At 50.3% G+C, this 26,839-nt stretch overlaps 11 protein-coding genes across 11 annotated transcripts; 4 read left to right on the top strand and 7 right to left on the bottom strand.

Moving 5' to 3' along the window:
- Positions 1-107: 107 nt before the first annotated feature.
- On the top strand, positions 108-1,531 carry MYCFIDRAFT_172403 (uncharacterized protein; the record flags this gene model as incomplete). The annotated part of the gene is made up of 6 exons (XM_007925695.1): positions 108-142; positions 181-274; positions 330-389; positions 423-1,378; positions 1,407-1,433; positions 1,462-1,531. 6 exons carry the CDS (start codon positions 108-110, stop codon positions 1,529-1,531), a joined length of 1,242 nt encoding a protein of 413 aa, XP_007923886.1.
- A 74-nt stretch (positions 1,532-1,605) lies between these two features.
- Positions 1,606-3,421, bottom strand: MYCFIDRAFT_172402 (uncharacterized protein; the record flags this gene model as incomplete). The annotated part of the gene is made up of 7 exons (XM_007925694.1): positions 1,606-1,707; positions 1,773-1,840; positions 1,866-2,605; positions 2,636-2,776; positions 2,805-2,905; positions 2,933-2,938; positions 2,963-3,421. The coding sequence occupies 7 exons, from the start codon at positions 3,419-3,421 to the stop codon at positions 1,606-1,608; spliced, it is 1,617 nt and encodes a 538-aa protein (XP_007923885.1).
- Positions 3,422-3,663: 242 nt separating this feature from the next.
- On the top strand, positions 3,664-6,921 carry MYCFIDRAFT_77467 (uncharacterized protein; the record flags this gene model as incomplete). The annotated part of the gene is made up of 1 exon (XM_007924593.1): positions 3,664-6,921. The coding sequence occupies one exon, from the start codon at positions 3,664-3,666 to the stop codon at positions 6,919-6,921; it is 3,258 nt and encodes a 1,085-aa protein (XP_007922784.1).
- Positions 6,922-7,866: 945 nt separating this feature from the next.
- MYCFIDRAFT_77468 (uncharacterized protein) lies at positions 7,867-10,407 on the bottom strand (the record flags this gene model as incomplete). The annotated part of the gene is made up of 1 exon (XM_007924594.1): positions 7,867-10,407. The coding sequence occupies one exon, from the start codon at positions 10,405-10,407 to the stop codon at positions 7,867-7,869; it is 2,541 nt and encodes an 846-aa protein (XP_007922785.1).
- Positions 10,408-10,988: 581 nt separating this feature from the next.
- MYCFIDRAFT_29939 (uncharacterized protein) lies at positions 10,989-11,911 on the bottom strand (the record flags this gene model as incomplete). The annotated part of the gene is made up of 5 exons (XM_007924169.1): positions 10,989-11,108; positions 11,161-11,339; positions 11,392-11,486; positions 11,562-11,708; positions 11,760-11,911. 5 exons carry the CDS (start codon positions 11,909-11,911, stop codon positions 10,989-10,991), a joined length of 693 nt encoding a protein of 230 aa, XP_007922360.1.
- Positions 11,912-12,768: 857 nt separating this feature from the next.
- Positions 12,769-14,034, top strand: MYCFIDRAFT_77470 (uncharacterized protein; the record flags this gene model as incomplete). The annotated part of the gene is made up of 1 exon (XM_007924595.1): positions 12,769-14,034. One exon carries the CDS (start codon positions 12,769-12,771, stop codon positions 14,032-14,034), a length of 1,266 nt encoding a protein of 421 aa, XP_007922786.1.
- A 641-nt stretch (positions 14,035-14,675) lies between these two features.
- On the bottom strand, positions 14,676-15,851 carry MYCFIDRAFT_77471 (uncharacterized protein; the record flags this gene model as incomplete). The annotated part of the gene is made up of 1 exon (XM_007924596.1): positions 14,676-15,851. One exon carries the CDS (start codon positions 15,849-15,851, stop codon positions 14,676-14,678), a length of 1,176 nt encoding a protein of 391 aa, XP_007922787.1.
- A 730-nt stretch (positions 15,852-16,581) lies between these two features.
- On the bottom strand, positions 16,582-17,602 carry MYCFIDRAFT_99406 (uncharacterized protein; the record flags this gene model as incomplete). Its single annotated transcript, XM_007925693.1, has 5 exons — positions 16,582-16,673; positions 16,726-16,943; positions 17,008-17,059; positions 17,119-17,416; positions 17,480-17,602. Coding segments are annotated over 5 exons (783 nt in total), but the record flags the coding sequence as incomplete, so codon positions are not given.
- Positions 17,603-18,413: 811 nt separating this feature from the next.
- MYCFIDRAFT_30099 (leptin receptor) lies at positions 18,414-18,929 on the bottom strand (the record flags this gene model as incomplete). Its single annotated transcript, XM_007924173.1, has 3 exons — positions 18,414-18,547; positions 18,627-18,840; positions 18,894-18,929. 3 exons carry the CDS (start codon positions 18,927-18,929, stop codon positions 18,414-18,416), a joined length of 384 nt encoding a protein of 127 aa, XP_007922364.1.
- A 305-nt stretch (positions 18,930-19,234) lies between these two features.
- On the top strand, positions 19,235-21,078 carry MYCFIDRAFT_151735 (uncharacterized protein). Its single transcript, XM_007925692.1, has 3 exons — positions 19,235-19,312; positions 19,373-19,484; positions 19,548-21,078. Exons 1-3 carry the CDS (start codon positions 19,275-19,277, stop codon positions 20,151-20,153), a joined length of 756 nt encoding a protein of 251 aa, XP_007923883.1. The 5' UTR covers positions 19,235-19,274; the 3' UTR covers positions 20,154-21,078.
- Positions 19,810-22,948, bottom strand: MYCFIDRAFT_49504 (uncharacterized protein). Its single transcript, XM_007924354.1, has 3 exons — positions 22,741-22,948; positions 22,296-22,678; positions 19,810-22,242 (listed from the first exon to the last, which is right to left on the bottom strand). Exons 1-3 carry the CDS (start codon positions 22,886-22,888, stop codon positions 20,518-20,520), a joined length of 2,256 nt encoding a protein of 751 aa, XP_007922545.1. The 5' UTR covers positions 22,889-22,948; the 3' UTR covers positions 19,810-20,517.
- Between the last annotated feature and the right edge of the window lie 3,891 nt (positions 22,949-26,839).

Genomic DNA, 26,839 nt, shown 5'->3' with positions numbered 1-26,839 from the left:
GAAGTTGGCATGGCAATGACGGACATGCCGACCTATTCTATAGGACGAGTCGATACTTATAGTAAATAAGCGTAAAAATTGCCGCTCCCCGGTTGTTTGGGCCACGGATGCTACGTTTCTCGAAGGAAGATATTCCAGGGAGGTTTTTGAGACGGACATACCTTCACTGAATACATGTAGGCAGCGGATCCTGTTTCTTCCTCCTCAGCAGATCTTTCGGGCCGCGAGAGATTTCCCTTCAGTTGCTATGAATCCTGCCTTATTCAAAGGCGGCGTGGCCTTGCTAAGTGAATCCGCCGGCTAGAGTTCTTGATTCCAGCATTTATAAGAAGCCCCATGCAAGTCTGCGGTCTTTTCCCACCCAGCGCCCATCTTTGACATATCGCGTCGTCAACCTTTGAACCACCAAGCAACACATCCAGAACCAAAATCGCTACACTCGACTTCTGGACCGCGCTCCTGAGAAGCATGAAACCGATGTCAACATGAGCTCCGACTCGACCGCTGAATTGCTCGTAGCAATGAAGCGCACCAAACTGGCCACTAGATTCTTGCACCTGCCAAACGAATTACAATTGGCGACTCTATCAAATCTCACAGCTAGGGAGATCCAACGTGCGCGTCGCGTCTGCCGTCACTTCAATACCTTGATCCAGGAGCCAAGCAACTCGAACACTCTCTACACCCGCGCCCAAAATCGCGAATACGAGCGCCTTCAAGCCGACGTGAGCAATTTCCTCAACTACAGCAACATCACCTTCATCGAAGCTCTACGACGCTTCAGTGAGCGTCGAGGCATCTGGTCCCACGAGGCGCATCAGCGGTGCATCCTCGAAGTTCTCGTGCATCTATGGATGTCGCAGCACGAGCACGTTTGTGCTGGGATGCTCCCGAGTTTCGTCGCGACTCATTTGCAGAGAGAAACTGCATGGATGGTCGCCGCTCGCTTGCTCGACGTCCATCGTGAAGCTCTCTTGCTTCAACCCCCGATGTACGTCCTGCCCCCGATGGCCCAGGTCTGTACCTACAGTGCGGCTGCTCGCAGTAGAGCTTGGAGAATGGATGTCGCGCAGAAGGCTCTCTTCCACAAAGTCCCATCGGCACCATCCCCGCTTCTGGCGATTCCACTGTGGCCACTGACACCGTTATACTACATCGACCAAGGCGATCACACACGTGGATTTGATTTCTTCTTGGGTATCTGCGGTCAAAACAGCTTGGCGGAGCTCCTTGGAGTCCCAGAGCTGCCTGCATATTGCAATGGAAGCTTCGCATACTGCGCCAGATCGCAGAAGACTTATGATCTGGTTGTTGAGGGCAGGAGGAAGGGAGGAATGTCGTTGGTGGAGCGGGTGAGGGTTATGGAGGACATGTTTCTGTTTTGACCTCATGAAAGGACGGCACAGAGGGACACTTGGATGCATTGAGGAGCGGTTTGTAGACGAAGCGGAACAAGGGAAGAATCTGGATTGGTGAACGATTGCGATATTGGGCAACTCGCCTTCATTATATGCAGGCTAGTCCTAGATAATGACAGCCAAATAACGACTTGCGTGCGAAGCGCTTCCTTAACGAGCATCTTGTTTACCTTAACGCTCATCCTGCTCAATAATTGATGCTCGATGGCCTGATATCCTTGATATTTCTAGCCTGTCTCTTGGCGATTGCATGGCAATTGCTAGATCCTCTCATCGGCGCCAGCGACTCCTTGCAGTCATTGCATTCATTCGATCAAAAGAAATCTCCGAGAGAATCAGCTTTGTAGAGCGGACCCGCCTTGTGCTCGTGGCGCTGCTTAATCTGACGGCCCCGATTCCGGTGACGCTCCAGGATCTCCCGACTCTTGCGCTGCGAAGCAGTCTCACCCGCGCCTCTCGCCAAGCGCATGCCTTCAGAGTAGGTGTGGACGTGGAGAGTTGGCGGGACGACAGGCGAGTCTTCGCGAAGCACATAGCGAGTCTTGCGAAGTCCGGTCTGGTTTTGAGCAATGCTCCAGCGCGTCTCCTGCTTGCGGCCGAAGGCGAGATTGGCTTGACCTTGGAATTGACGGATCGTGTTGAGACCGACGAGCATGTGGTGACCTGTGTGATGACTCTCCACGTAGGCTTTGATGGTTTGATCGACTCCCGCGATGTAAATGTTGAATTCAGTGTACTTGCTGTGGGTGACGGTAGTGCCATCGGCAAGGGTGAAGCTCTTCGGTGGGCAGTCCAGGATGCGGAGGCGCGCAGCCTGGGCTGCGGCAGAACTGATGAATGTTGATGAGGCACCGGTGTCGAACATCATGTGGGAGACCTCGAGCACGAACATGCCATTTACAACGATCCCGGTGGTTTCGAAGACCTGGCCATGGAGTCCTTCCTGATCGTCTGACTGCTTGCACTTCTGGACGGCGAGAGACCTCTTCGCGAGGTAGCCGCGATCGCTCTCGACTGGCGCGGTAGAGCGGAACATAGTCGACGTGACGGTGCTCGCAGTGCCTCTGGCGGATCGGGGGATAGGAAAGTCGTGGAAGTCCTCGTTGTAGAAGTCCTCGTTGTAGAAGTCCTCGTCAAGCGGCTCGCGCTTGATATACGCCATCTTGGTTGGTAGTCTTGTGGAGCTACTCTGAATCTCCGTCAGCTTTCACAATCACGTCAAGTTTGAGGCCTTTCTCGTTGCATACCTGTTGTGTCGCAGTTCAGTCGCTGGGGTATGAAAGATATTGAAGGACGGTGGAGGAAGCATAGAGTTAAATGTCGAAGATGCAGGCATTCTGGAAACCTCACCTGCCTCACTTATGCATCGCCGTTGAGGTGCATGACTTTGCAGAGTGAGGGATCGGCTTGGTCAACGGAAGCAGGAACGCGAAAGTGCCAAGCCGTAGTACATACTCACATGCCCCAAACTCCAGATTACATGAATCCTAACATCGTGCGTTGTAAACATCCACATGGACCTCACATCAATTGGCCGGGTACACTCTCCAGCTCTTCCATTCCCAGACCGCCGTCTCAAAAGCCGTATTATTAGTGGCGACAAATTGCGAACAATCTCCTGGACATCCATATTCTGTGGTATAGACAGCGTCGAAGCCAGCCCAGGTCCCGCAAAGATCAATGTTTGCAATGATACTCTGATTTCGAAAGTGACTGCTTATATCGCAGTGGGTAGAAGGAAAGTCGGCCAAAGCTTCGCCCCAAGTGCTCGGATCCGGCGCGGTGGTATTCGTTACGTCGTCGGGGATGTCGGAAGGAATTCCATGCTGGCGGGAGTCATAATAGAGGGCTCTTCTCCGACCATATGATTGTGTCTGTGTCAATATGCTCTTTCCAATTTGTGCAGTGACGAAACCTGAGGCTGGAAAGTCGTTCGGAGTCCGGTCCGGATCGCGATTGCTCCGCCAAGCCCAAGCCCCATCTGCGCGGACAAAGCTTGCCATCAGTCACTGACTGCACTATTTCAACTTCAACCTCCACACACACCAGTCACGGCGCCGCCGCCGCCTGCATGCGCGCTGACATTCACTCGGAGCGTCTCACACAACCGCCAGTGTCCTCAGCGCCGTGCTCTCACTTCACTTGAAGCGCGACAACCTGCCACAAGGCGTCCGCCGCCCAGGCAGGCTTCACTTCAAAACACCTCCCCCTCAGCCTGAGGACAATTTGGGGAAGCACTTCTTCAATGGACAATCATACGTCGCCTGAAAACCCGCTGGGCCCTCTCTTGGACGATGACACCATCACAATCCCCGCCAATCAGGATACATCGGCCTCACTTTACCCGTTCCTTGACATCTCCGTCTTGTCGAGGAGGAGACGCACCGTCGCTCGCCCGAACCCGTCTGGCCTCGACGCGCGAGCAGCTCCCAGCAGAGCTTCTGGTCCGAATTTCAATCCAGAAGCCATCGAGTTTGTGCCTACGGGAAGAATGCCTCCTAAGCGAAAGGCATCCACTTCGTCGCGCTCGGCTGTGAAGTTATCTTCCCCTCGTAGCAGCTCCTCCACTTCTGATTATCCAGTCTTGTCGGCTGAAACCCTGTTTGGACGCGATGTGCTGAGAGCGAACAGCGAAAACTTGGAAAACTTGTTGTCTGAGGACGACGAGGAGCAGTCAGAAATTTTCGAGCTCGAATTGCAAGATGCGCGAGCCAACAACCAACAACCGGGTAACGGCATACAGCACGAGCGTCTCCAAGAAACTTTGTATCTAATGCGTACGCAAGCCGAGAAGATCAAGAAGTTCACAGATGGGGTTCAATATCAGTCGGCAATCCTCTTTACACAGGACAATTCCGGCCTTCGCGAATCTTCGCCGCCTCTTTCTGACGCCTCTCGCGCTATACGATATCTTCCATTATGCCCCGTGACCGCGAGTTACATGCGCGATGGTATCACGAAAGACACCGAGCTCACAGTGCTCCCGAGTCACCGTGAGCGCATCGCAAACTCTGCACAGATTACACATGCAAGTCGAGCTACATGGCCAAGCGAAGGGTACGCATCAAACCCATTACCACTGGAGATCTTCGACATCATCACAGACTTTCTTTCGCGAGACGATATCAAATCTATGCGCCTCGTCAACAGGGAGTTTGAGACCAAGGTTTCTGCTACTCTGTTCTGGTCGTCAGTGGTACCGTTCAACACCGAACTTTATGATATGGTCGATGAATATCGACCTCTGCAGGCAGCACGGCTGAGTGAGAAGGGTAAAGGGAAAGCAAGAGCACCTGACCTCCCCTCACCTGCAGCCACCGGCTTGAATTGGCACAACGCTAAGGAAGACGCTCAAGGCAAAATGTATAAGGGACATGGTCTACGCGTCTTTCAGGGCTTCGGGCCACATATCAAGCGATTTGGCATGAGTTTCGAGGTTGCAGAGGCTCAACTCGCTCGGCCACCCATCAAGAAAGAGCTTGATTTTTTCCACTCTTATCATGGTCCCTACGCCTGGCCGCCTCAACAGTACACTCGCTTCGCGAATCTCGCCGGCCTCGAGCGAACAGCGGATGAGACGCTCCGCATGAAGGCAGCTTTCGCAAATCTTCACAAGGTGCAGGATCTGGCACTTTCACTCGACAGTGGGCTTGGTTGGCTCAATGGACCCGATAAGTCAATTCATGCCAGAATCTTCCAGCGACCGACTCCCGTGTTTGGCCAATCGCGTTCTGTACCTGACCAGCAAATGCAAGAAGCAAAAGCTTTCTGGAATTCGATTCAATCGTGTCATCGGAGCCTCGGCATCAACTTCGATCCCAAAGAAGTGTCTCTTGCCCGTCGCATGCTCACCAAGCCTCCAGCAGAATTGAGCGGACTGCAAGGTACTCGGTACGCTGATCCGAAGCATTGGCTGTCGATCGTAGGGGAGAGGACTGCGCCTGCTATATTCGGGACTAATTCAACCGAAAACTCCAGGTATGGCGTGCTGTACACGACGTTCAATCAGCCGAAAAACAGTGCAGAACTCTTCGACAAGTCTACTTTAATGCCAGTCGACTTGCGCAAGGAACAGAAGGAGTGGTTGATGGAGACTGATTGGGCCCAACGAGCATTCTTGGAGTGCTACATGCTCGCTATCACTGACAACCCGCTCACGTTCGCGAGGGTCAAGTCGCTCACCATTGCAAAAGTCTCCAGCGGTTTGTTACCAATACTCGCCCGAGAGTCATTCTGGGACGCCCTTCCAGGACTGTCTGATGTCACCATTCACGTCAAGCCCGACTGGCGTGCCGTCGAGAAGGACAATGCGGGATTTGCAGAGGCTTGCTCGCGTATGCCCTCTGACGCCGTCAACGTCTTTCACAAAAGCATACTGCGAGATCGCATCTGCCTGAGATCATCAATTACCAAATTGAACATCGGTTGGGTAGGAGGCGGAGAGCATGCTGAAGGAATTTTCGCCCGCAACAACCATCTTCTTCCAGCACCCATCATGCCCCTTGAATACAGCACTGCCATCACCGCCAACTTTGGTCTTGTCTTCAAATTTGTGAAACACCTCACCCTCACGAACTGCTGGATGACGCCATTAATGCTTCAGGAGCTGGTGTCCATTCATGCTGAAAAGAATCTCAAGACTCTGACACTCGACTCAGTGTCCTTGACGGCGCATCCCAAATTTCCGGCGGGAGCCCAGGCTGGCATTAATCAACAGATTGCGCAAGCGATTGTAGCAGCTCAGAACGGCCAGCAGCCAGCATTACCGGGACTGAATGCAGGGAATCCGCCGCAAGGTCTGCTCGCTAACATGCAGCAATGGCTCAACAACCCTGGTCCTAATTTTGGAGCTGGACATTTGCAGCAATTGTTACATCAGCACGCGCAGCAGTGGGGCCTCCTGGCTCAAATGCCAGCACCGGTCCAGCCTGTGCAGGCTTTGCAGCCTCAGCCAGCAGTACAGCAAAACATCCAACAAGCAGTAGCCGCCAACAGCGCAGCTGCTGCTCACTGGACTGCTAATCATCGTGAGGGTTCTTGGCCAGAATTGATCAACAAGATATCTCCTGGTCGAGTCTTTAGCGATTTCCTGCCGCAGCCTGCTCCGTGGGAGGAGCAATTGCCTGAGCGCAGACGCACCAACTTGCGTACGATCGAGTTCAAGTCTTGCGGCTACGCAAAGCTGATCAACAATAACAGCTTCGATCAATTCGCGATCGAGGCTGGTCACGACCATCATTTCTCCACATGGTTCCGATCACGTCTGGCCGCTCTCACCCCCGCCATGATGAGCACCAATGACCGCTACTTTGGGAGGATCGTTCAGCGAATCCCTGAAGCCGAGTCGAATGCGCTTTTGCTCGCTTGGGGCTTCAATGAGCATTTGTGGAGTGACGGTGCTGAAGAACCAGAATATGATGGTTTCTTGCCTGGTGGAACTGGTCGCTTCTCAGGCAGAATTGATGCTGACACCTCTAATTCTGCAGCGGTGACCTCTGAGTGAGATGACTTTATGAGTTCAGTGATGACTATACACTAATACGAGAGCGAGCAATCGTACATGCTCTTACGACTTGGACGATGTGTAACGAGTAGCTTAAGGAGAATCAAAATCTTGGAAGGGCGAATTATGGGTCTCAGATGCCCACTGCTAATGAAGGAAAATTGAAATCTGCGATTTCACGCGGCAGTACGTGACTTGCCGGCGCTTCACATGCAGACATGCACACCGTGCAGCAGCTTCAAGCGAAACCTTCCTGCTAACCTCACAGACTTCTTCTTCTTCTTCTTATAAAACCCGAAGCACATTACTCGCCGCTCCGAATTATATCAGAAACGCGACGTACAGCATTCCTTTGCAGTTCGATTTCCAGATCTCACACCGAAGCTAGGTCCAAAAGTGAGCAGACCTCAGACGCAAGAACAACCATCACATTGCAAATGGCAACCCTCGGCCGCCTCTCCGCGCCAATCCTCCACCGCGAGTCACATTAAAGCATCCTGTCTTCATCCCTCTCAACCTCTCTCTCAACCTCGCCGCAATCTTCCTCTCCACACGTTCCAACAACGGCATGACGAAATACCGCAGCCGAAAGACTGCTTCGTTGCACAGGACAAATGTTGGCATCTCGATGCAACGTGGAGCTCTGAAAATTAGAAGCTATCCAAGAATAGGATCTCTGCCTGCTGTGAGAACATTCGATGTGCTACTGAAGAACACCAGCTTGCTGTGCCGTGAACACGCAGAAAGGATTTTTGGTAGTGTAGTGTAGTACTTACTGCTAAACACGTGGTAGCTGTATCTCGAGAACTCGCCAAGCTTCAGATGCAAATACAGACACTAGCCCTTTCGGATTGCGGCACGGAGTGGGTGCACATCGAGACGTGGAAGTCTAGGCGTCAAAACAGGAACTTGATAGTCATTTTGCTTGCGTAGAAGTCCGAACATCTATTTCTTTCCCTTCTGCTTCTTCTCAGCACGCTTCAAGCCGCGAACATCCTTCTTAAGCCTAGGATCGACCATCTTATACTTGCCCTTGACGCCTCTAGGTCGGCCACTGCCCTTATTTTGGCCACCGGCACGAATGACCTTGACGGGCTGCTTTTTCTTCTTTCCAGCCTTTGCAGCCTTCGCCATGAGTTTCGAGATCTGGTTGGCCTTGTCTCGCTCCGAAGCATCACCATCCTCGGCCAGACCTTCACTCTTCTTCTTGATCTTCTCGATCCTTCGTGCAGCACGAAGTGTCTTGCGGGCCTTGGCTTCCCGGACCTTCTTGATAGGTCGGGCGTTGAGAGCGCGCATTTTCTCTTTGATAGCAGCAGCAGCTTCCTTGGTGACGGGACGCTGCGCACGAGAATGCTTGCCTTCGTCGTCTAAGAACCACTCTGGCAACCCATCCGTGTCGCGCAGGGAGTACTTGTTGAAGTTATCATCAAGCATTTGTGCTTTGGTAATCTTCCCGGTCGCGAGCTGATGTGCAAGAGTCATGGCTTCGGCTGTAATGATATCGATGTTCGGTCGGCCTTCATCCTCAGGCTTCTCTTTCGTGGTACCCTCTTCCCAGTCCTCATCCGAGTCTTCTGCGGCGACCTCTTCAGGTTCAGATCCATCTTCTTCCGCCGCCTCCTCCTCAACGTCGTCCACATCCATCTTTTCGGTCTCAGCCTTGAGTTCGGGCGAGTCGACATCAATACCACTATCCCGATCCCGACCTCTGTCCGCATCTTCCTCCTCTGCATCTTCATCGAGACCATCGATCCCGCTGAATATATCCTGCTTGAAGAACGATGCAGCTCTTCTCGACAGACCGTTTTCTTTGTCGTCCTTTCCATGCAGATCAGTGGTCAGTCCTGCGTTTTCTTCCTCGTCACTCCAGTCAGAGTCATCTTCAACAAGCTCGGCATCACTGCTGGCATCGGTGTCGGCTCCATTCTCACGCTGGTCGAAATCTTCAAACTCTTCTTCATCGTCCTTGTGTTTGCCTGCCTCTTTTCTCATCCTCTTTGCTCTTGCTTTGGTGTCCCGATCCTCTTTCGCAGCCTGATACATCTCATAGGCGCTGTCTAGCTGCCTTTCGAGTTCATCGCCGTCTTCATCCTCGTCGGCTTCGCTTTCGCTGGCCTCGAATTCTTGAGGTTTTTCCGGGTCGGCTAGATATTGCATCCTACCGCGTGTAATCTGACGTCTTGTGTTCGGATTCTTGTCCACCATCTTGAGCTGGAATACTTGATCGTGTTCTCCAGCCTCAATACCGATGTCACTCGGCGTTGTCATACCCATCTGCATGCGCACGATATCTTTCTGCTTCTTCTCGTTCTCCCGTCTCTTCTCTTTCCTCTTGTGCTTATCCTGCGCATCCTTCATGGCTTGAAGCTCCGCCTGATACCGCATTTCATCATCCATTGACTCCACCACGGCAACTTCTTCACCAGCTTCTCCTTCCGTTGGCTCTTGGGTCTTCTCCTGCGATTTATGATCTGTACGCTTCTGCTTGAAGCCAAAACGCTCTCGCGCTTTTAATCTCCACCGTAGAAGAACCTTGAATTCCTTGCGGCCCAACACCTTCAGATCCTCGCAGTTTTCACGCACTTCCTCCGTCGTCTCTGAGAGCTTGTCAAGAGCAGCAAGTGCGATATCGCCATTCGCTTCCTGTCGGAAATGTAATCTGTTCAAACTTCCAAGCATCGCGATCGGATCCTGTGTCTGAATGAACTCGCTCGCCGGTGCCTCGTGAAATTGAGTCCAGTCTCCCTCCTCATAACCCTCACGCTTTCTCTTCTTCTTCTCGGGATTGAACACCTTCGCCTCGTCACTTTGGCCCTTCTCCTTGACTTCCATAAATGCATAATGTGGATCCAAGAACTTGGGATCCAAATGCTTTGGCGCCTTGTATCCTCTACAGACATAGAACGTCTCAGCCGACACATTTCTGCTACTCGGTGGCTTCGTCTGATCAACTTTGTTGAACAACTGCTTGAATATCCACTCCAGCTTCGCACTGTCTTTGCTCCTGAACACCTTCGAGACAAATGTGCCGCCATTCGCCAAAAATTCCGTCGCCAGCTTTAACGAGCACAGCACCAGTTCGTTCTGGCTGAAAGCATCCTGAACCCAAGCAGTTCCGACATTCGGTGCACCGTCGTGAATGACACAGTCTGCCTTCCACGTCTTCAAATGCCCGCGTATTATCGCCCTCGTCTTGTCGGATGTGATATCGCCTTGCCAGGTGATCGTCTTCGGGATGGGCTTGATGGGAGAAAGGTCGACACCAAGAATCAACGACTTTTGGGGCATGACTTCCGCGGCGACTTGCAGCCATGAGCCTGGCGCGGCACACAGATCGATCAGGCATTTTGCGTTTTGGAGGAACGAGAACTTCTTGTTCAGTTGGATGAGCTTGAATGCCGCACGCGCGCGGTAGCCTTTCTCTTTCGCGAGGTAGTAGTATTTGTCCAGACGCGCTTTCGCGTGCTTCTTCTGGATCGCCATGGCGACGGCGGCGGAGTTGGGAGGAAAATGCAGTACTGTTTCTGCAGCGGCGGCGGTGGAGAAAATGTCGAGACGGCTGGACGAAATCTTGGCGTTAGCGCTTGGCCAGGGATCGGAGCTGGCTGCGGCTGCCAAGGCTCAACCTTCGCACGTCGCAAGCCTCTCCTCTCTCCTCCCCACTAGACATCTCATTCTGCACCTATGCATTTCTGTCACCCAACGTGAAATCGGGGCACTTATTAGCTTGCTGCGTTTGCTGTTTGGATCCATCACATTATCTTTGCAGCTCTTATGTGATCACATGACTTGATATATCTACATTCACTCACAGTATTGCTAAGAAGGATCATCCATGATGCTGACGGGCAGGGGAAAAGGCTTGCCGCCTGCTCCTGGATGTTTGGGCGACAGCAGGACTGGTGTGGGCGTGCATGCCAATATGGTATCCGCGATGAAATTCAAGTTCTACACAACAGCTCTAAGCGATTTTGTAAAACCCCAGCAATCTCGTAACATCGTAGTCCTCGCATCTCATTCGTGTCATATACTTCGTCATATCATCCCTCGTGGTGGTAAAGGATCTATTTGCCGGCTCGAAAGCTGTCGAAAAGAGATCTTGCTCGTTGTGATTGACCAGACGTGAATTCGGTCAGGCACTCGTCAGTAGAGTAATCCATATAGTTGTGGATGTTGTCCGTGCCCTGTTAATGTTAGCAAGTTCCGTGAATCAGAGCAAGGATTGGATGGACTGACGGGACTATCAGGACAGCTGTCCTGAGAAGCTGGGCATCCTGAAGTCGGTTGCGACTGAATAGGCGTGTCGCCGACTTGGTCACCGGAGCCACTGCAGCTGTTGCCTTCGAAAGTGTGGTAAAGCCCAAACCAGTGTCCAGATTCGTGAACAGCCGTCATGCCCTCGTTGTACCCGTTCACTGTATTTCGTGATTAGTTAAATGAGTCAAGCATTTGGTCTGGGCAACATACCTTCTCCGCCAGGGAGTGAGCCTGCTAGATGGATACAGCCGTCTAGTACTTGCATGTTCGCATCTGGGTTGGAGGTAGGGAAGTAACAGAAGCCGCTGCGGTAGTTAGAAAACGGCAGCTGGATCAGAAGTGGCGCTGTGTCTGAGAATCTGTTCTTTGTGTCCACTTACAGAAGACCTCCGCCAAGATCACTGAGAAAATAGAGGTTGAGGTCGCCGTAGCTCCCTTGCCGAAGCTCTTTCTTCATGTCGATCTCTTCATTACTGCCAGGTGTGGCAGCAGCCCAAGAGCTCTGGACTGTGAAGTCGACGCCAGCGCTGAGTCAAGTAAGCGCGATTGCAGGCGGGAAACGTGTATCGACAACATACGTGGTGAACGAGAAGCCCATCGAAGCATAAGCCTCATTCATCACCTCCATCTGATCTTCGACCATCTCTTGTGTATATTTGTCTTTCTTTGATTGCGATGTCACAACATGGATGTAGGTATCAACGTTGCGCGTGGCGGCTGAGGCGACCATCGTTCGATTGCTTGCTGCGGTGTCGAGTAATGCTTTCTGGGAGGTTGATAGAACATAACCACCACAGCGACTTATGCTAGAATAGGCATTATGAGCGGAAACGGTGTAGATTAAGGAAGAAGTGATGATTGCGAGAACGAACTCCATTGTGAGAAGTGCGGAAGGCGAGTGATTGAAGAGGAAGTGGGAGTGGGCGCGTGATGGGCTGTCATTCTGCGAGTCTCAGAGACCACTTATATGGCATTGCAAGTCCTTCTCTTGCCATCTCTTGCTTGGAAGGCGAGAGAGCCCAAGGATTGTCGGGTCTGTGGTGAACTAGTAGTTCGTCCAGCGGTCTTGTCATGCAGGAATACCAGCCTAGCATTTGAGGGACCGAAGCTCGGTGCGAACGATATTTGGACACTGGTACGCAACGGTCTCCTCCAGCACGGTGGCAGGCAATAGCATGTTGGCGAGCTGCTGGAAGTTTTCGATGCGCGCGAGCTGAGCGACTTTCATTGTGAACAGAATATGCAATGTCCAGAAATGCAAGCGTCCGAAGACGAAGACGCGACGCGACGTCCAAGGAATGCCTGGACCCGAAGTTTTGCCGAGTATTTCCTGGGCTTCTTCGAGGCTTCTGCAACCCAGACCAAGCATTTGACCTTCAAGTGCGCGTTCAGAGGACATCGCCAACCTCGTCTGAGCCCGTCAACGATGGAGTACTGTATACAGGTCATCGAGCGACCGCGTATGCCATCGCTGCCGTCATACCGAATCCTTCCGCCGCCACCTCCTTGTTTCTGGTCTTTCTTTATTCAGCTACATTCATTCAATTTCATTGCCCTCCACCTTCCCTTGCACCCCAGCCTTCCACCATGATGCGCAGATCGCTGGCGATCTTACGGAAAACAGTCCAATGGCTATTCATACTAACCCTGCCATTCACAATCCTGCCACTTTTTGGCGGCCTCTTCGGCGGTGTATACTGGGCATTCTGGAATAGCAATCACGTCTGGGAAGGGACCGAGAAATGGCTACACGAAGTCAAGGACAGGAGCCAGGACTGGACAGTCGGCGGGAACGCGATGAGCTTTCAAGAATTTCAAGACCAGCCAGGCACGGTTACGAACTCATTCCCCGTCCTGCGTGTCAACAGTAACGATTGGTTTCGGAAATTGGGCTTCATTCTTCCCGACCAGTACTCCGACCCGGATATGATTGTGGAGCTGGACACTCCTATCGATAAGTTCGCTGATTTGACCAAGATTATGCGCGATACAAATCATGCTGCTGCCATGATGAAGCGCCGAGAACAATGGATCTGGCTCACGGAGTTTGGCTGGCCTTTCTACAGCGAGTGGGATGAGGCGTTCGTTACTGCGACTCGATACGCGCAGGGCGATCGGAAGTTGAACAAGACGAGCATGTACGTTGCAGGATGCAAACACAACGCGGGTTTCATATGCAATGTATGGAGCACAAGAGCCCCCGCTCTGATTCATTTCATCGCTGAGGACGGCCCCGTAGACCTGACCGATCTCCACGAAGAAGGCCTCTCCTACTCAGCCAGCCCACGCGGACTGCGACAAGTCACCGCGAGAATCATTGAGTTTCCGCTCAAAGACGCCTACCTCAATCTCCCCGTCAATACCTTCCCCAGTGAGGAGGAGCAGGTACTTGGTATCATGACAGGTGACAAGCTGTACGAACAGTTCGAGCCATACCATCCTATGGAGCAAATGATGAAACGCTTCAACGAAGTCATGCAGAAGGTTGGCGACAAGCGCGGCGAGCTGCTCTGGTATGTCTGGGAGGCTGATCGCTGGATGATCGAACATGTCTATAAGCCACTTGGGCTTGAGGACGCCATGACTTTTGTGCACGACTTGACCTTCATATTGACCGGAAACCTCTTTCAAGTGCTGGTACTTGATCCTTTAAGGACAGCCAAGTTCTTCTTGGACGAGTTTACAGGTAACCCCAAGCGAGGAGACTGGGTGATGGGGGGCTCATGGCAGGAACCGAAGGCACAAGTGCCTATGAGTGACTGGATGAAAGATTTGATTGCTTCGTTATCGTCGAAGAGCGTTATGGAAAGCGTGACGACCTCAGCATACAGCACTGCCCAGACGACACCATGAAAGGAATTTCTCGGCAGTACAAGTATCAGCTGAAGGTCTGAAGCACCGAGGATGCGCTCGTTAAAGGATCATTGCTACGAGAGCCGAGTATCGATAGGTCGATGCAACCAATCCTCGATCAATTCATGGCGGCTATCCACTCTGCTATCCTTGCCTGAGATCGGCCTACTTGACAACCAGGAACGAGAACGCAACCGCGTCGCATTGTCTCTGTGAGAGCAAGCGCATCCTTTAGGTGCAGTACCTGCAGTCGCTGTGTGTCTACGTGGAAGCATTTCCGCGTGCACCATGGCTCAAGAAATAGTTCAGATCGCCCTGTATGGAAAGTCAGATTGCAGAGGCCAGACTTAGTCTTCACTGCATGTGGGCTGTTCAATTGGCACTGGGCATCCCTTTGGAGTGCCACATTGGAGTGCCGAAGTACACTCTCATGAGAGCAAGGGTCTCTCAGAGGAGGAATATGAAGCTATATGCTCAGCAGGAGCCCCGGCCTTCAGATGATGCTAAAAGCCTAGGCGACGCTGCCTTCCATAGACATTTGATGCTCAACTCTCTATCCAGGTTCCATGAGATGTAGTTTCTACTTTATTGAACGGGATCTGATCCTTGCAACCATCTGAAAAAAGCCATCGCAAGTTCACTCAACTGGAATAGCTGACTTCCACACCAACCCGTCCGATCATTCTTTCCTTCTGCCTCAAATCGAAGCCAGCGCCCAAGCTAAGAAGCAGTTCCTTGAACCGACATTCCCACAGCAGACCTAATCTTCCATGATTGTCCATACGAGCTTTCAGGACCCCAGTAACATCATCATCATGCTTCGTCCAGCCAGGTCGCAGTTTCTGTTCGGCCCACGACACCTCCGGAGAAGCCTGTCTTCTCTGCCACAGCTCCATGCCAACGACCACGTCGCTCTCGTAGCTATAGAAATTGAAGTCGAAGCGCGAACAAAGCGCTAAATTGGGCCCTGCTTTGACGGCGTACGAAGAGCTTAGTCCGCCCATGAGAGGATTCACAGTAAGCGCCATGGTGTATGGAAAGCCGGTATGAATTGGCAAAGTCGTGAATCGCAGACCAGTGCTGAGACCTCCAGACTTGTTGAGAGGACTGAAGTATGCTTCAGCTCCAAGACTAAGTCTGCCGTTCTGATGATCCCATGGGTGAGCTGGTGCTCTAGTAGAAGGCTGGTGCTCGGGAAAGCGAGGATCATAGCCAAAGTTGTACAATCCTCGGACTCCCAGCAAAGCACTGTCTGTTGAGTAGAGATACTCGGTGCTGTATTTGCCACAGTCGTTCTGCAAAACTGCGAGAATTGTGCCACCGCTCGGCAGACTGCTGTCGGATACAGCGTTCAAGCGCAGCAGTCTTGTACTACTGATACGCCTGAGATAGAGAGCCTCGAGCGTGCTCGATGGTAGGTACAACCTGCCATATAGGAGTGCATCTTTCTTGCCCAGCTTTTCACCATCTATGCCAGCATTCCATCCAGCTCCATCCACTCTGTCTAGCTCTTGAAGATGCCTGTACCCTCTCACAAGCCGGCTCAGTGGTAGGTCGCTGCTTCTGCTCGCGACTCGGAGGCCCAGGCTGGAGTAGAGAAAGCTGAGAGAGCCATCTACCACGCCTTTGCTGGCGACAGTGTATGATGTCGCGAAGTTTGGTGCCGATAGCGAGGACACGTGCAAGCGTATGCCAGATGGGATGCTGAAATCGAGGATGTTATGCGAGGTTGTGGTCAGGGAGGCATAGCTGTTATCCACGTTCCAGTGGGACCTCTTGTAGAAGGCTGCCTGGACATAGTCCATGAAGTCCAGCATCTTCGGCTAGGAGAACTCATCTTGAGCGCATGTCATTGAATGTCGTTGCTGTGCCAGATTTGGTATATGGAAGGTTTGTGATGCAGCTGGTCTTTGCGAAGTCGAAGTTGCGAGCTTGTCAGGCGCCAAGACTGTGAAGCTTCCTTGCACCCGGGATTCCCTGGGCTCGGGGAATGAGTCTCAGTTGGGGTGATCCTATACCTGCTTCAATTTACGACAAACACGAACTATTTGGATCAACAATATCTATACACATCAACTACACCATCTCCCTCTGATCCATCTTCGCCAAATCCCTCACAGAAGCATCCTTCTCCGCAAAACTCCTCGCAGATTCCACCTGTTGAATCTCCGTCTGCACGACGATTTTATTCCCATAGGAATTCCTATCTGCACGCCGCCCATCCATACTGGTACAATTCAACTCGATCTCATCCAAAGAATTCAATAATTCCCTATCATTCCTGTCAAATCTGCCCAAAGGTCTCGAGAAACTCGATTTGTGCGAGGTATGGGAGGCGGTGATGGAGTTTTTATACGTTGGTGCAGAAGAGGATGATGTGACGTTTCCAGAGCTGAATTTCCCGGCGAATGAACCTTGACCTCCTTTGCTGGATGCGTTGTTGCTTCCGAAGCCGAAAGACTTTCGGTACCTGTTGTAGCTAACCTGTTCGTGATGACCGTTTCCAGAGAATTTCTGATCATGGCTTCCACCAGAAACGGCATAGGTCGCACTGCGGAATATCTTGGGAAAGAGGCATCTCAGGGTAGGTAAGCAGGAACACATGATTCCCACGTTGATTTCGATGCTGGACCAGATTGCTATAAGACGAGAGTTAGCGAGTCTTCCTCACCGTGATACGTGTTTACCTACCCGCCATTGGATTCTGATATGTCGTATCTGTTGAAGTCATGAGGACGTGCAGGGCAGGTAAGCGGAGGATGGAGATTATGACGACGAGGCCTGCGAGTGCGAAGACGCCCATGAGGGCAAAACGTTGGCGACTGGGGAGTTGAAGTTTGTTGAGGACGGGGAGAGGGAGGAGGGCTATGATTATGTCGGTTGTCATGTTGAGCGATGTGCTCGCCATGCTTGATGGATAATGTCATGTCAGCGATCGGGAGCTTTGTTGATGATAAGTGCCGTTGTACTCACGATAGCGCGTTTCGATTCTGACATGTCTTGTGTTTGATCGAATGGTCCCAGACTATACGATCAGCATTCGAAATTGTCCGTGTTCATCGAGCTTTTCCTGCTGCTACTCACAAGCTTGTACAGGAACGCAGGTGAAGACCGCAGAGAAGAATCTCCAGAGTGCATAGCATATGACAATCCCCATTACCGTAAACGTCGCCATTCGGAACGGCTTCTGTGGGAATATGCGCAGGTATTGGAATAAGATCGATAGCTTCGTGAAGGTGAGGGAGATATTGTATACGATGATCATGGCCCAGAACTCGCGCAGATATAATTTGAGGTCGGGCTTCTTCACTTCTGATATGTGTTGTCCGAGCCCATGACTGGTTTGCGCGATCATCGTTACGGTCGTGCCGATCGAGGCGAGCTATGTGAGCAGTGTTAGTTTTGAATCCGATGTCCACTAGCGCGCTCTGTGTGGAAGTTGTACCAAAGCGACTGATATGGCAGCGTCATCCCATCCCGCATTCTTGGTAACTGCCAGTCTCGCATACATTCGCAAACTCGTGAGCAATGCAGCCACAGTCGGCATTGCGACTGTGACAGCTATTACGGCCTCATTGGAGGCATATCCGTACAGCACCATGATTCCCCCTAGCGTTTGGCTTCTTGCCGGTTACTCGAGTTGTGGAGACCGGCTCCTGTGCGGTAGGAATTCGTTATTGCGTGCGCATAACATCGGCGAGCATTGGAACCAAGTGCGTGTTTGAGCAGCAGTTTCGAAGTCGCAAGATGCGGCCGCCGCCCAGAATAATGGCCGGCCAGCTGTGATCGTGTTGGAGGTGCTATGACCAGATTCACATCCTTGAGGGATGGAGTCTGGAGACAGGCATCCCAAACCCTCATTGCGCGATGCTGGACGGAGGCCAGGAACAACGTCCACACAAGCCTCATCTCCCATATCGCATGGCCTAAAAATACTCACAGACGAACTCTCTGTCAGTCAATCGCACGAAGTCAGCATACAGCATTGAAACAGTGTAGCATCTGAGACAATCGACATAGCTGCGGTTGGTCTTGCTAAGCAATGGCTAGGGTTCTGCGAGGGTTGGTTTCAGGTACAGCAGCATGCTGTTCCTCCCCTGAAAAGCCTCCGAGTACCGTATTCGAGCCGGTGGGTTGCAGGCTCGAAGTGCTTCAGCTGCGTAAGACATTATCAAGTGCCAGATCGCAGGAGTACAGGCAGCTGGGCAGCCTTGCAGAGGAGTTCGCACAAGCGGAGAAGGTCAATGATTGTAGCAAGCATTCTTCATATGCCAAGAGGTCATGCAAATTAGATCACGCCGTCACGGAAGTGGAACTCAGGGGCAAAACATGTCCATAGCTGAAAGATATCGACACTGCCGAACGAACTGCTGTCAGCATTAAAATTCTTCCTGTTCTCGGAAGAACAGGGTGAAGGATATAATGGTCCCATAAATCAGCAGACCTCCGATGATACTCATGATCATAGCGGGAATCTTGATCTGATCGCAGTGTGCCAGAATAACGGGGAGAGCTATGCCTTTGTATCAGCGCCTGTTCTCGTTGTGTCTGAAACCTGGTCACGCGAGCGGTTGCGTGCCTACTGTACACACCAATTCCCATGACCACTAAGAAGCCCGTGATGAATCTTCCCAGCTCAATGATACTGCTGCTGCCATTGTCCATAAAGTCGTCCTGTTGTTGTGCTTTTGCGCATATCCAATTAGGCAGAGGCGCGATTACGTATGTCGCAACTACGAGCAGAGTGAGGTAGGATTCGAAGAGTGCTGAGGAGAGGATGACCAGCAGAAAGCCGATGGCGAGTATCTGTATGCCGCAGTGAGTAGATTGGCAGAAGCTAGGATCTACGAGGAACATACGAAGGAGAGGACGATTATGGTCTTAAGGCCTGCCATCGCCATGGCGGCTGCAGCTGCGTCGGATGAAATCCGTGGAGGTCTTTGTTGGGGACGTAGGGACTGTTCGTATTATCTCGGAATCGCGTAGCTATCTGTGATTGTGCTGTACCATTTCTCGATCCTTGCGAAGCGGCGGTGGTGGATGATGTTTCACTGTGGAGATGGTGATGACCGATGAGCTGCTTGGTTTGCGCGAAGGCAGCCGCTCGGACCCTGTCGGTGGAGAGCTCCTTCTCGAGCGACGCGAAACACCTCAAGCTGCTCCCACCTCACTCCATCTGCTGAACAACATCCACTGAATACTGCACACACCCCAGCTACAGCAGACAACAGACCGCCAAGATGTTCAGAAACAATTACGACAACGACTCCGTCACCTTGTGAGCATCACCGAATACGAAGCGCTGTGCACATTGGCCTTTGGACTGACCATCAGCCAGCTCACCCCAGGGCCGCATCTTCCAGGTCGAATACGCACAAGAAGCAGTCAAGCAAGGCTCCGTAGTCGTCGGCATCGTCAGCAAGACCCACGCAGTCCTCGCAGCACTCAAGGTAACACATCCATCGACATCACCATAATTATCCACCCATCACCACTAACCCATCTCCCCACAGCGCAACGCAGAAGAACTCTCCTCCTACCAGCGCAAAGTAATCCCAATCGACACGCACTACGGCATAGCCCTCGCCGGCCTCGCCTCCGACGCCCGTGTTCTCTCCAACTTCATGAAACAACAATCCCTCGCCTCACGCCTAACCTATGACCGTCCCATCCTCCTCTCCGAAATAACCTCCCGCATCGGCGACCGCGCACAAACCAACACCCAACAATACGGAAAACGCCCTTACGGCGTCGGTCTCCTCATCGCAGGCTGCGACGCCAACGGACCACACTTATTCGAATTCCAGCCTTCGGGAGTCACCCAAGAAATGGTGGCATGTGGGATTGGGGCGAGGAGTCAGATGGCGAGAACGTATTTGGAGAGGAATCTGGAGGAGTTTGCAGATTCGACGCGGGAGGAGCTGATTAAGCATGCGTTGAGGGCGCTCAAGGATAGTTTGAGTCAGGATAAGGAGTTGACGGTGGAGAATACGAGTATAGGTGTTGGTGGTGTGGAGGAGAACTTCAAGTTGTACGAGGGGCAGGAGATTGCGAACTATCTCGAGACGACGTTTGAGAATCGGCCGGAGGGAGGTGAGGGCATGGAGGTGGATTCGTAGGTTGAGGTGCCGGCGAGGTGATACTCCTACCTGCCTGCTCTTGCATCATGGCGAGGCGTTTGTGGATGGGTCTAGAGATGGGCTCGCTCGGGTATGCATAGTAAATGAAGACGTGCGCGAAAGCCTGCCAGCCAGGTTGAGGAGCGCACTTGTTACGAATAAGTAGAGGCATTCAATCCGCATCTCGCAAACAAGGGAAGAAGTTCAAGCCAAACGGATGGTTGGTAGAGAACGCGGGAAAGTCATGTCTCTGCACACATGAAATCTGGTTGTATTGGTGTACATACACGATATTTTCGTGTAAACGCCTCATGCGCCTGTACTATGTACATTCCCATCCCATCTACTTTCGTGCAATCAATCCTTATGCGCTCGCTCCGGCTAATTCTTGTGGACCATACCCAACTTGTGGGTTTGGCTCACCCGGTGCCATAAAATTCGTATGCGGGTCCTTCGCTGCTTTTGCCGCTGAACATCTTGCCATTGTCGGTGATGATCGCGTCACGCTGTTTGTGAAGTAAAAGTTCTCAATCACTCGTCGCAGTGGCTCGCCACTAGCGGTGGCGCCCTTGTTCTGCTCGACAAGCTGGACCTTGCTTAGTGCCTGAGCCTCTTGCGATGTTGGCTCGACAATGTCATATCTTCGGAGAGCAGGTGATACCTCCTCCATGCGGTCTCGTAGTGCTTCGATGTCATCATATGGTAGTGGCTTTTCAAGTGCTTCCGAAACAGCACGAATGATCTTCCAGTCGTCTCGTGCAGCGCCGTATGTGGATGTGGCGGCTCGTGACATCTGGACACGACCCTCGGTGTTGACATATGTCACACCCTTCTCGGTGTACGCTGCGCCTGGCAGCACGACGTCTGCGAGGGCTGCCGCTCGGTCTCCGTGGTGGCCTTGGTAGATCACAAAGGTATCCTTTGGAATATCGGCAGCGCTGATCTCGTCAGCACCAAGAAGCCACATAACCTTAGGCTTGACGTTGGCTGTCTCTGGATTCGACACAGTCCAGCCAACCTCAAAAGCACCAGCGCGAGAAGCAGCTCGCTGGAGGACGTTGTAGCCGTTCCACTCTGGAGTCTGGAAGTTGGCCTTGTTCTTCTCTACGAAAGAGCCGACAGATTCGTAAATGGACTTGGCATCTGGGTGTTCCACTGCGCCAGAGCCGACGATAATCATGGGCTTCTTGGCCGACTTCAGCTTCTCGCCGAAAGCACCACCAAGGGCGCTGTTCAAGTCCTTAGCGCTGTAACCAAGGCTCTCGTAGTCGAACGTTGATTCAAAGTCCTGGCCGACAACACCGACCTCGAGGTCAGAGCGCAGCCACTGCTTTCGTATCCTGGCATTAAGCACGGAGGCTTCCCATCTCGGATTGGTTCCGACAAGAAGAATGACATCTGCCTCCTCGACCCCAGTGATCTTGGAGTTGAAGGCGTAGTTGGAGCGGACATCGATCCCGTGGGCAAGAGGTGAAGAGCCCTGCGGCTGGTCGAGAGCAAGATTTTCAGATCCGAGCTTATTGGCAAGATCCTTCGCGGCAACCATAGTCTCGGTGTCAATCAATTCGCCAGCAACAAACTTCATCTCGTCACCCCTTGGTTGTATTTGATCAAACTTGTCCTTAATCTCGACTAGTACATTCTCCCATGTAGCTGGCTGGAACTGGTTATCTCTTCGGATGAGTGGAGTAGTCAAACGCTGTGTGCTGAGACCATCGCAAGCAAATCGACTTCGGTCGTCAATCCATTCCTCATTAATGTCATCATTGAGTCGCGGCAGAATTCGCATGACCTGCAGTCCACGGGCGTCTACCCGGATGTTGCTTCCCAAGCCGTTCATGACATCTACCGTCTCAGTGTGCTGAAGTTCCCACGGACGTGCTCGGAAAGCGTATGGCTTCGAGGTGAGGGCACCAACAGGGCAAAGATCGATGACGTTTCCAGAAAGCTCGGTGTCGAGCGCGGTCTCGAGGTATGTTCCGATTTGGAGGTCGTTGCCACGTCCTGTGCTGCCAAGTTCAGGTGCGCCAGCAACATCATTTGCAAATCGTACGCATCGTGTACAGTGAATGCAGCGGTTCATGGATGTCTAAGCATGTCAAGTCAACATCCAATATGCACGTTTCTCCTCTGTATAAATACCTTGACGAGAGGTCCAATATTCTTATTCTCGACGGCTCGCTTGCCGCCCATTTCGTGAAAGCGCCCGCGGTCTGCGCCATATCTCATGCTCTGATCTTGCAAGTCACATTCGCCACCTTGATCGCAAATAGGGCAGTCCAAGGGATGGTTTGCCAAAAGGAATTCCATTACACCTTCTCTTGCCTTGTGTGCGAGGGGGCTATTTGTCTTAACCACCATTCCGGGCTGTACAGGCCATGCACAAGATGCTACAGGCTTTGGTGCGCGCTCGACTTCGACCAGGCACATTCTGCAGTTCCCGGCAATCATGAGCTTTTCGTGGTAGCAGTATCGTGGGATCGTTACGCCGGCTTTCTCGCATGCTTGGATGAGGGCAGATCCGGCTGAAACGAATCGTCAGCATGCCAATGCCATGCCAATCAGTATCATCCGTATGCTCCATTACCTGGCACAGAGACTTTCTTGCCATCAACTGTGAGCTCGACATCGGCCTGCCGTCTCGCAGTCGTGGCAAAGGTGCGCGCAACGGGGCTGCCATTGCTGACCACCGCCGGCGACCGCGAGATTGAGCGCAACAGCTGCTTCCGCATCATCTTGAATGCCACGCTGCGGTTGCCGGGATATGTTGTGTTAAGAGAGGAGAAGGTCGCCGACGGCTCACATAGAGCAGACGTGTGGCAGTAATGAGGTCGTGCACGAGAATCGCAGAGAGCGAACGAGCTCCAGCCAGCCAATGGGGAGGCGATGGTTTGTGAGAGCAAATCTCGGGATGCCAAGTAAGCTGTATCACTGTCGCAGTAGAATGTATACCTGACGGACCCATTCTTCGATTATTGGGCTTCTACTACGAAATCAAAATTGGGCAACGACGACGACCTATGTTGTATACAGGGTGGCCCCCTTATTTCGGGACACGAAGCTCTTGTCTAGGCCTGTCGAAGCCTTCTAAACTCTGCGAAGTGTGTGCTAATCCAGTATTCAAGACGGCCTATTAAGCGGTCTATCCTAGTATATGTTACATTGCCACGGTGCCACTATATCATATCGAGGGCAAAGTGTTGTTTCCCTAGATGCGAGTATTATACAAATAGTGCTTGCGATCGCTGTCTTACTTAAGTTATATAACCTAACCTTTATAATTGCTATCGTCAAATAGCAAGTAAGAATACTATACGGTCTATACTTACCTTCGCTACTACTATCGCTCTCGTATTAACCGCTTTAGCAACGATGTCTAGAACTTAATATAAATGCAAAGCGCTTACTACTTATATATAGGTAGGAGCTTTCGGATGTTTAGTAATTAGTAAAGGTAGACCTGTAACCTATGTCGTTTAGGCTGCCAAGAAATGCAATAACTGTAAGTATTCCTATTACGAGCAAAAGTAAGTTGCGTGTTTGCGAATTGTCGACTAGTTTCTAATATAAGACTAGGGCTTATATAGCTCGAAGAGCTATATAAGAAGCCTAAGGCGACGAGTAGCTAAAGTCTTATTTAGACGCCTATAGTAGGCCTAATCTAAAACGCGTATAGTAAGTTATATCTAAAACGCTAATACTAAAAAGTAATATTAATCCGGAACGCGTTATAGATATTAGAAAGCACTATTTAGAAACGCTTATAGCGAGCACTATTAGGAACGCTTATAGCAAGATAGTCTTAAATATCTATAGTAACTACTTCCGGAATATGCCTATAGTAATTACTATCCGGAATACCTATAGCGAGTACTATTCGAAATATCTGTAGTAAGTAGTTCTTTCCGAGTTAGAACGCTTATAGTAAGTACTACCTATGAGGCGTGTAGTAAGTACTACCTATAAGGCAGATACTAAGTCTAATCTAAAACGCCTATAGTAATTTTAATCTGAAACACTTGTAGGGATTCTTATTCAGAACGCTTATAATACTAAGTACTATTCGGAACGCGTATAGTAAGTCTAATCCGGAGCGCTAATAGTTAGTACTACTATCTATAACGCCTATACTAAGTTTTATTTAGAACGCGCTATATAGCAATTCTAATCCGAAACGCTTATACTAAGTCTTATCCGGAACGCGTATAGTAAGTACTATCCGGAACGCGTATAGTAGGTCTAATTCGGAACGGTAATAGTAAGTACTATTACGAACGCTTATAGTAAGTAGTACTTTCTAAAATACCTATAGTAAGTACTATTTAGAATACTTATAGCAAGTTATATCCGAAACGCTTATAGTAAATACTACTAAAAACGCCTATAGCGAGTAGTAATATTCGAAACGCCTATAGCGGTAACTATCTAAGATATCTATAGCGAGTAGTACTATCCGGAACGCGTAGAACAAGCCTTATTTTAAACGCTTAGTATAGTTAGTTCTATATAAACCGGAACGCGTATAGCAAGTCTAATCCGAAACGATTATAGGTATTCGAACTGCTTATAGCGAGCGCTAAGTACCCTATATAACGCCTACTACGAGTACCTTATAAAACGCCTATAGCGAGTACTCTATAGAATACCTATAGCGAGTAGTACTATCCGGAACGCGTAGGATAAGCCTTATTTTAAACGCTTAGTATAGTTAGTCCTATATAGGCCGGAACGCGTATAGCAAGTCTAATTTGAAACGCTTATAGAAAGTCTTATCCGGAATATATATAGTAAGTCTAAGTCTAATCCGAAACTAAATACTTATATTAGGTACTACCCGGAAGGCCTAAAGCGAGTAGTACTATCCGGAACGCTTATAGCAAATACTATCTAAAACGCCTATAGCTAAATAGTATTCGAACTATTTATAGCAAGTACCCTATATAACGCCTACTACGAGTGCCCTAAAAAACGCCTATAGCGAGCCGGAATGCGCCTATAGTAATTGCTATCCGGAATACCTATAGCGAGTACTATTCGAAATATCTATAGTAAGTAGTTCTTTCCGAGTCGGAACACTTATAGCAAGTACTACCTACAAGGCGTATAGTAAGTCTAATTTAAAACGCTTATAGCAACTTTAATCGAAAACAACTATAGGAATTCTAATTTAGAACGCTTATAATACTAAGTACTATTCGGAACGCGTATAGTAAGTCTAATCCGGAGCGCTAACAGTTAGTACTACTATCTATAACGCCTATACTAAGTTTTATTTAGAACGCGCTATATAGTAACTCTAATACAGATCGCCTATACTAAGTCTTATCCGGAACGCGTATAGTAAGTACTATCCGAAACGCGTGTAGTAAGTCTAATATAGAACGCTAATAGTAAGTACTACTAAGAACGCCTATAGCAAGTAGTACTTTCTAAAATACCTATAGTAAGTACTATTTAGAATACTTATAGCAAGTTATATCTGAAACGCCTATAGTAAATGCTACTAAAAACGCTTATAGCGAGTAGTATTATTCGAAACGCTTATAGCGGTAACTATCCGAGATATCTATAGCGAGTAGCACTATCCGGAACGCCTATAGCAAATACTATCTAAAACGCCTATAGGCTATAGTAAATAGCATTAGAACTACTTTTAGCGGACACCCTATATAACGCCTACTACGAGTACCTTACAAAACGCCTATAGCGAGCACTCTATAGAACACCTATAGCGAGTAGTACTATACGGAACGCGTAGGAGTCGGTAGGACAAGCCTTATTTTAAACGCTTAGTATAGTTAGTCCTATATAGGCCGGAACGCGTGTACTAAGTCTAATCTAAAACGCTTATAGAAAGTCTTATCCGGAATGTACAAATTAAGTCTAAGTCTAATCCGAAACTAAATACTTATATTAAGCACTATCCGGAAGGCCTATAGGCTAAGACTATAGCGAGCAGTACTATCTAGAACGCTTATAGTAAGTACTATCTAAAACGCCTATAGTTAAACAGCATTCGAACTATCTATAGCGAGCACCCTATATAACGCCTACTCTAAGTACCCTATAGAACGCCTATAGCGAGTACTCTATAGAACATCTATAGCGAGCAGTACTATCCGGAACGCGTGGAATAAGCTGACTGTTACTAACAACGCCTATAGTGAGGCTAACCTAGAGCACCCATAACAGCAAGTACTATTTGGAACGCGTATAGTAAGTCTAATCTAGAGCGCTAACAGTTAGTACTACTATCTAAAACGCCTATACTAAGTTCTATTTAGAACGCGCTATATAGCAATTCTAATCCGAAACGCTTATACCAAGTCTTATCCGGAACGCGTAGAGTAAGTACTATCCGGAACGTATATAGCAAGTCTAATTCGGAACGCTAATAGTAAGTACTACTAAGAACGCTTAAAGCAAGTAGTACTATCTAAAATACCTATAGCAAGTGCTATTTAGAATACCTATAGTAAGTCTAATCTAAAACGCCCGAAACGCCTATAGCAAATACTGCTAAAAACGCTTGTAGCGAGTTGTAAGAAGGGTATGTTAGCAGGTAGATAGGGTGGTCGTAGATACAGGTAGTATTCGATAGAGATCTAAGAGGAGAGGGAGGGAGGCAGGCTAGTTAGCCTAACGCTAAGCGCCAAGCCCTGCCTAAGGCACTAAGACCCTAGCTT

Source organism: Pseudocercospora fijiensis, assembly GCF_000340215.1.
Source record: "Pseudocercospora fijiensis CIRAD86 unplaced genomic scaffold MYCFIscaffold_2, whole genome shotgun sequence".
NCBI classification, from domain to species: Eukaryota; Fungi; Ascomycota; class Dothideomycetes; order Mycosphaerellales; family Mycosphaerellaceae; genus Pseudocercospora; species Pseudocercospora fijiensis.
This window is presented reverse-complemented; position numbering and strand designations above follow the sequence as displayed.

Coding starts and splice junctions, on each gene's coding strand:
- MYCFIDRAFT_49504 (XM_007924354.1), bottom strand. CDS start 22,888: ATGATGCGGAAGCAGCTGTTGCGCTCAATCTCGCGGTCGCCGGCGGTG. Junction 22,679..22,740: donor CAAGAAAGTCTCTGTGCCAG/GTAATGGAGCAT, acceptor GATTCGTTTCAG/CCGGATCTGCCCTCATCCAA. Junction 22,243..22,295: donor ATATTGGACCTCTCGTCAAG/GTATTTATACAG, acceptor TGACATGCTTAG/ACATCCATGAACCGCTGCAT.
- MYCFIDRAFT_151735 (XM_007925692.1), top strand. CDS start 19,275: ATGTTCAGAAACAATTACGACAACGACTCCGTCACCTT. Junction 19,313..19,372: donor GACAACGACTCCGTCACCTT/GTGAGCATCACC, acceptor ACCATCAGCCAG/CTCACCCCAGGGCCGCATCT. Junction 19,485..19,547: donor CAGTCCTCGCAGCACTCAAG/GTAACACATCCA, acceptor ATCTCCCCACAG/CGCAACGCAGAAGAACTCTC.